The 8,352-nt window shown below is 37.5% G+C and overlaps 1 protein-coding gene across 1 annotated transcript; it reads right to left on the bottom strand.

Moving 5' to 3' along the window:
- Positions 1 to 4,694: 4,694 nt before the first annotated feature.
- Positions 4,695 to 8,068, bottom strand: LOC114156199 (fatty acid-binding protein 9-like). The gene is given in 7 exon segments (XM_028036484.1): positions 4,695 to 4,910; positions 5,167 to 5,227; positions 7,325 to 7,362; positions 7,461 to 7,525; positions 7,528 to 7,635; positions 7,744 to 7,851; positions 8,050 to 8,068. Coding segments are annotated over 7 exon segments (453 nt in total). The 3' UTR covers positions 4,695 to 4,856.
- Positions 8,069 to 8,352: the final 284 nt, after the last annotated feature.

Here is an 8,352-nt window from a genome sequence, read left to right as displayed (position 1 = left end):
AAGGGGACAATGAGAGCACCGCTGCTTGTTGGCCAGCTTTTGATCCAAGCAAAGTTTTTTTTTTTTTTAAACCCCATCCTTACCTAATTCTCTGCATTTTCTTGCCCTTTAAACACACTGCACCTTTCCCTGCTGTTAGCACACTTAGGTAAGGACGTTTGCTGGTGTAACAGTAACCAACCCTCCTTTTCCTGTTTGCTTCATCACATCTCAGTCGTTGCTCAAAAGCAGCTTCACAATCTTACCTTCACCTCAGCTATCATCCCCTTTACATGACAGTTTTCTGTGGCTGCATTTTAAATCTTTCTTTTTAACCCTTTGTTTTGTATTTCGCTCCAATTAAATCGTGAAGTCCAACTGGCGGGACGGAATAAAAGCTGATCTGCACAAGGTGCTGGTTTTTGTTGGTGCACAGCTGTGCACTGGAAGGAAGGCAGCGTGATTCTGTCCTGCTGAGATTCACACTGACGTTATCTCAAACAGCTGTGAACCCAAAGGCCTCTGGATGCAACGCAGATATCAGAAACAAGCTCTGGTTTCTTTGTGTGCTTTTAAGTGGAGGTCCTCAGACAAGTCGTGGACAATTGAGAACTAACATCTCATCAGGGAGTCCACCTGACACAACTTAGAACAAGTTAGATTAAAGAGCAAAATTTCACCAGTTACAACAACTGAAATTTCAAAACGCTTCCTGTAGTAAATGCAAACGTATCGCAGTACGGTGAAAATGTATTTGTCCTTTAACAATTTTTTAGCTTCTTTTTTTTTGTACTAAAAAAAGATTTAATTCTTTAAATAGGGGTGTGAGGGTATTATGTAAATTCTACTTTTAGAGCTTTATATCACAGTATAATGTAATTGCCTCATTAAAAACATTCCAGGAGAGTTGCTTTGACTCAATCATGCATATTTTAGGAATCCTCACCTACCAGTTCTCCAAATCTTCACTTTGGAACTTCACTCAAGTAAAAGTGAAAAGAACAGCCTTTGTCATTTGACTCTTGTCTTAGCTTAGTTACAATCTGATGCTACGAGTTTAATCTTTTCTTTATGCTTGCGCTCAGTTTCTTAAAAAAAAAACAAATTCTCCACAATTCCTTTCCAATAGTCCATGACAGGTTTTAGATTAAACTTAGTCCCCCTCTCCCAGATTTCAACAAATCTGTGTTAAAATCTGTTGTTTGGTGGTGATCGTGTTCTAAATAGAAGGAGGGGCCCAAAATTAAACTTTACTTGATGCCTCATATAGTCTTTGGCCAACCCTGAAAATACTGACTGATTTCAACTATTCAACTTGACCCTAAGCATAAATGAAAACAGTATCTAATAGAAGGGGGATTTTGCCATTTTATTTTATGTAAAGATATTTTATATAACCACATAAACTGTAAAAAGAGAAAAAAAGTCTAATGTTTTCTGAACAAGCTTCTTGCCGTTTATTAACTCTTCCCAGAAGGTTCAAGAAAATCTTGCTGTTTGGGTTTTCACCGTTCAGAGTCCCGTCTACAAGCAGCTTGGAGAAAGGGCAGCCTGTGACTAATGGCTTCCGTTTCCCTCCCTGCTATCAGAGGCTGAGGTTATCTCTCCAGTGCATTGTCGGGAAGTGTCTGCTGCCTTCAGCACGTCGCAAAACGTCCATCAAGCCAACTTTCCTGATGACCCATTGTTGTTTATTTTTTAATTTAAGTTTCCTTAAAAAGTACAAACTCTGAGTCCTTTGTCCATGTGGAAATATATATATATATATATATATATATATATATATATATATATATATATATATATATATATATATATATACTGTATATATACTGTATATATACAGTATATATACTGTATATGTGGGGGGGGGGAGCTTGTGTGGGGGTGGGGGGGTGGGCGTGTGTGTGTGTGTGTGTGTGTGTGTGTAAACAACTTGAAATGTTCAATTTGCAAACTAAAAGAGACAACTTGACTGAAATGTAGTCAGTAATAATATCTCTATTAGGAAACTATCACAACTTATAAACACCACTGTAGAAGTTAAATTTGTTGAGTTGTTATTTGCAGATGCTTTGCACATTTTCCCTTGCAAAAACAACTTTTAGGTTCAATGAGATTCTTGCTTGGGGCAAAGCAAAGGATAACATCTTACATACTACCACATGGTGGTGGTAGTGGGATGATCTGGGCTGCTTTGCTGCTTCAGAAATGAAGAGACTCGATCCATGAAATCTGCTTTCAAATTCAGCAGAAAATACTGACGGGAATTTCATGGCCATCAGTTTGTGACCTTAAGAGCAGCAGTTCAGCAGGACAATGATCCAAAGCATAGCAGGAAAATCTACCCTCTGGGGTAAAAAAAAAAAAAAAAAAAAGTTTTGGATTGAGGCTATTCATAATGATGAATAGCCTATAGATGTTCCAATGTGGCTGAATTAAAACAGAAGAAACGTAATGTTAAAGAATTCTCATTTCTTTTTCTGATACTGACATTTAATTGATGGTCTGAAATGTGTGAAAGAAAAAAACATCTATATGTCTGCCTGCCTGTTTTGAAATGAGGTAATCTGCTTGTATTTGCATATTTTTTCCACCATTTTTGAATACTATTCAAATAAACTATTCTTGAGAAAAAGAATAGTTTATTTGTGCAGAAATAATGTTTTAGACTTAGTATTTTCTAAAGTCCCCCAACATTTCCTGCAGCAAAAATACTTGTTTTTAAGAAAATATACATTTATATGTGAGCCATAAGAACCTGGCAGACAAAAATCATGGTCTGACCTTTTGAGTATCAAAACCTCTCAGCTCCTTACCACCTGCAGTGGAAGGTCAGCGTGTCTGTGTTTGTCTGTGACTGCATACTTAAGGCACAGACACCACAACATCTTTGTTCTGCACTACGTCATCCTGTGAAATTCTTAAAAATCTCACGGGTTTGTTTCCACCAAGATAGGGCCGCAGACAGTTTGCTTTACTGTGTGGTAAAACAGGGTAAACCTCGGCTGTGGTGTCTGCTGTCACACTTGCATGTAGCAGTTGTGGCTTTTCTTTGGGTTATATAACATAGTCAAGAATTCAGGAAGAATATTATTTTTCCTATTAACTAAATTTTGATGCTAAGGCATGGTATTTTTATTTATTTTATTATCATTGTAATTATTATTTTTGCAACTACCTGTTTGAAAGAAGCAGATATTTGCTTTAGAACTAAAGCAAACACGCTGTTGGCCAAGTGAACTGCACTCATCATTTGTTTTGAGAGCGTAGTAATTTGTGTTTGAAGTTAGTTTTTTCCTGAAACAAGTTCCGTTTAAACTCAGCATCCTGTGGTTGTAAAATAAACCATTCAACATGCTGTGCAGGAGTTTTTTTTTATTGTTTGGGGGTTTTTTCAGATTTCTTTCAACAATCAGACGCCTTTTACAATGTTAACTCCAATCAGTTTTGACATCAGGCATCGACAAAAACACCTTTAAAAAAATCTGTTTTCTCTGTTTTCCTTCTTTTATTACCAGTCCTTTCATTTTAAAGATCACATCAAACACAATAATTGCACCTTTTTGCCATTTAACTCGACAGTATTAAATTTCTTGTTATAAATTTGCCCTTACCTTAGTCTCTCTTATTCTTATATTTCTGTTTTCTTTTTTCTCTCTTTTTTTTTTACCTGAGTTTGACTATCCATGCCTCCATTTACCTGTAAATTGCTGCTGGTACACCCAAATTTTCCCACTGTGGGACAATATTTCTATTTCTGCTGCACATGGTCTCTTTTAATAGAGAGGAGAGGGGAGAGAATATATCAAATATTATGACACTTAATGGCATTTTTTTAACCTCATTTATCATACCTATTTATTTATTTAGCCATTTCTGGGCAAAATCTACCAAAGACAAAAGTTCAATCAAGTGCTCATGTTTGTACATGCAGAGTTTCATTTGTTCTGCTCACAGGGGAATACTATTGTGTAGAAGCTTGCTCACATGGTCTCACTTTAAAGATTTTCCACCCTCCTTCCTGCAGGCTTTACAATCACATACAGGGGCCTCATTCTACACCAAACTTTGACAGGAACTCCTGCAGGGATGACTGGAAAAACAGCGAATCTTTGTGGTGCTCTCTAAAGCAAAATAAATGCTCTTCCTCATATGCTCCACAGAATCCTTTGGATGTTATATTTTAGGCTGACTCTGTGTGGTGTCTTCTTTGGACAACTGCCATGACAACATTTGTTAGACTATCATTTTAAACCTAAACACAGAGTTGCTGCAGCAGCCTGAGGACCGCAACACTTTCTGGAGATCATACAAAATATCTGCTGTATTTTTGCTAAATGGCAAACTTTGCAGGCAACATATAATCTTTTATAACAAATAAAGACAATTTCCAAGCATTCTGTTAAGAATAAGGATGTGGCTTAAGTGTAAGATATAAATGTATGCAATTAATTGCATTTTGTCAATACCTGAACCTAAGGATTATTTCTCTACACATACTGATGAAAAAGCGCAAATGCACACAGACAGAACATGCAAATAATTTAAAAATAACTAATATTTTTTTGCTTTCAGACAATAGCACAAGCCATCACACCACTACAACACCTGTTGGCAAATCATTCAGTTTATCTGCCTTTTTCTGAAATCAATAAAGGACACATTCCACAAAAATAATAAACTCAAACATTCCTTGTATGTCATTTATTTTTACTTATTTTATTTATTTTATTTAGTCAGCGCCACAGCGGTTCCAAACAAAACACATTAGTGTTTCAAGTTGGTAGAAGGCTGAAAATAAAGCTCAAGGGCACAACATGTCATTCTAGGAATAGACCGATGAATCCAGCTGGGTTTCTCATCCTGGAGCACTTTCACTCCTCCTTTTCAAAGGTCCTCACTGCCACCACATTTCCCATTCTGGATCTCTGTGTGCAAAAAGATGGAGCGACTTTAGAGGTCAGATGATACAAAGTTTGTAAAAACTCTAGCAAAGGTCATTTTTGAGCACTGTTGTCCCATACAAAGGTATTACAATACAAATTCTTGCTATACTTTATTTGGAAATGAAATATGACTTAATCTAATCACAAATATTATTCCTTAAACAAAGACTAGAAACACTGACAAGATCTATGATTGGACTTGGGTTGAATGTGTTCGAAGAAACCCCAAATGTCTTACCACAATCATTTTTCCCTCTGAGATCTCCCTCTCCACAGTGAACTTTCCATCTTGTTGTTGCGCAACACCGCCCCCCCCCCCCCCTCCTTTCTGTCTCTACTCTCTCACTCTCGTACTTCCTCTTCTGAGAGGGGAGATGTGCTACCAGCTCTCCTTCTAACGGGTTAATTGAGTTTCCTAAATCTGCTGGGATTTACCCTGTCCAGAACTGAAGTAAACTCTGTTTAAGCTGGTTTCGAGAAACGATTCGCCTGGTTATCTGACGGCCTACATCCAGGTGTCCCACCCTTCTTCCCCCTGTGAATTAGCCAGACTGAGCAGCCTACAGCCAACTAGTTTCACAGAGCACACCTGTTAACGGTCGCTCGTTCTCTATTTTACAACGTGCATTTGTTATTGAACCAGGTAGGTTTTAGTGACTCGGGCGAGTCCCAAGGATGATGTTTTACATTTGGGCTACCAGCAACCTAAAAACATTTTCCACCTCTTCCTCTCCAGAATCAAACATCACAGCTATTTTACAACCATCAAAGAACTTTAAGGTGACTCATTAACTGAATGTCCACAACATCTTTTAGATTTTCTTTATGCTAAATATTTTATTAGTAAGGCATTTTTGCAAGGGTCAGTACAGCTTAATTCAGTAGCAGAAATAATCAAATAAGTAAAATCAATCATCTAGTCTATCTTTCCCTACTGCTGACACTGAGAACTAAAAAAGGGAACCTTTGAGAGAGACGGACGGAGCCTGGCGCCTCGAACCCCAGACCTGGCACGACGACGAAGAAGGTGCTGCAGCAGGAGGAGGAAGTTGATCGACGAAGGCAGGGATCTCTGTAGGTCCGATGAACTTCTTCTCCGCATGGATGGTGAGGTCACACAGGACTTGGTGCTGGCAGGAAAAAAGGCACCGGTTCTTCTTCCTTGTCTTTGTCTTCATCTTTGTCTTTGGGGTCAGAACCCAGCCGATGAGAGAAGTGCGATTCGAAGCCACAGATTGTGGGCCTGACGGGTTGGTCCCCATGCATGCACAGGACAGTCTCCGGCTCTGTGGCCCCGGCTCTTCTTCAGCTGCAGAGTTCTTTGTCCATCTCGATCTTGGCTCAAAGCTGCCCGGAGGATCCAACGAACGGTTCCTCTTTTGCACCCACCTTTTATAGGGTTTATCCACCTTTTGGTGCGTTTTCATTGGCTAGCACTGTTGCTGTGCTTGTTTAATTGGCTGACTGCTTAGACAGATGATCTCATATCCATCACTGTCTTACAGACATTATGTCCTGATGTCTGTGCTAATGTCTCAGGGTTGCTCAACCTCCTATGTCCCTTGCCTGCACAACCTTTCACCTACTCTCTACCTCCAACATATCAGTGATGTTTAATTGCAGTTACACCTTTTTACACCATTTCAAGTTTAATGTCAAAATCACATTTATATCACATTTATTTTCTTTAGCTTCTCTGATTTAGCATTCATTTATAATTTTATAACCATAACTTATATCACATTTATTTTCTTCAGCTTCTCTGATCTATCATTCATTTATGATTTTATAACCATAACTTATTAGTTACTCTTATTATGATCTTAATGTGAGTTATTACAGATGTTTTTCTGAAAAGAAACCAAGAATAATACATGATTCTAATTATTTACTACTAAAGTTACAGTTACTTGTTTTTCTTGTAAGTGTTCTCACAAATGTAACTGTAAGTATTATTACAAGTAAACCAATATTAATATAAGTATTTTACTTTGAATCTTATCCAATTACTAATAATGTTTAGATTTCATTCTTTAAAACTTTCATGCTTTAAACTAAGGAATAGTCTCAGCTATTTTTATAAATCTGCAGGCTGGAAACTTACTTCCTCTTTTTCCAGGAAACCTGCTTTTCCTGTTTAATGAATCTCTCTGACTGACTATGATTTCTTATGATTAGATAGAAAAAAGTAGAATTAAAGCAAAGTTTGCATGAGACAAAAACAACACACACAACTAGATTTATTTTATTGACACTTAAGTCTACTGTTGGGCCTTGATATCACTTGAGTGATTCATTTTAAAGATAACTTTATTTATTATTACTGTTAAACTTAAATCTCCAGCATGGGGAAGTGGGATGAGCTCGGATTTTCTTGACAATCTCCCTCCAGGAGTTTCTGAAAAAGCTTCCCATTTTCCAGAGTTATCACAGACTGGGAAGAACAGAAACGAGGACAACATGATATTTCAGCAGACACAAGGTACAAACTGGGATGGATCTCAAAATATGTAAATCTGCAGTGCCACTAACCCTAATGTCCTTATTGTTCAAAACCTGCTTAAGGAATGGCTCATTCAGCTTAAACTTGCGTTCAGGGTTTTGAAGATATTCAGAGACTTCACGGAAATCACCCCCTGATCATCCACGCTCATTGTGAAGGTTGGTCTGATCTGGTTTGCCTCATGCCGTTTGGCTGCTCCCAGACCTGCAGAGCATAAAGAAAGCAGTTTCATTACTTTTTTTTTCATTAATTAAACTAGTAAACTAATTCCACAACAGATTAATAACATCCAATAGATTATGATGCTCTTACCAAATTCCTTCAGAAGTTCATAAAAGTTCTCACTGGAAATTATCTTCCATGTTCCAACAAACTGCTCAACCACGTTGCGATCTTTGATGCGGGATTCCAACCGAGAACCTGTGGATTAAATATAGACTAAAACCTGAGTACTGAACAGCCCAGGTGTTGAGTGTTTTTAAAGGGTTAGTTTTAACAAGAAAATAATTTGAAGCCAATCACAGCGATCTACGTTACACAATCAGCTCCACCTCTTTAACAGTGGCCATCTTGATACAATTTGCCTCTAATTAGCATGCAAACTAGTAGTTTACATACTCTTTCTAGAGGGACACATCAACGTTTTTGGCAGATATTGGACATATTTGTATTGTTATGCTGATAGTTCTAAGTTATTTAAATCTATATACAGATCTGGAAAAATATTAAGAGACCCCCTAAATGTACCAGTTTCTCAGATTTTTCTTTTTATATTTATATGTGTGAGTAAAATGAACATTGTTCTTTTATTCTATGAACTACTGACAACATGTCTATGAAATTCCAAGCAAAGATTTAGTATTTATTTGCAGAAAATGAGAAACGGTCAAAATAACAGAAACGATGCAGTGCTTTCAGACC

The sequence above is a fragment of the Xiphophorus couchianus genome, chromosome 13, assembly GCF_001444195.1.
Source record: "Xiphophorus couchianus chromosome 13, X_couchianus-1.0, whole genome shotgun sequence".
Classification (NCBI taxonomy): domain Eukaryota; kingdom Metazoa; phylum Chordata; class Actinopteri; order Cyprinodontiformes; family Poeciliidae; genus Xiphophorus; species Xiphophorus couchianus.
This window is presented reverse-complemented; position numbering and strand designations above follow the sequence as displayed.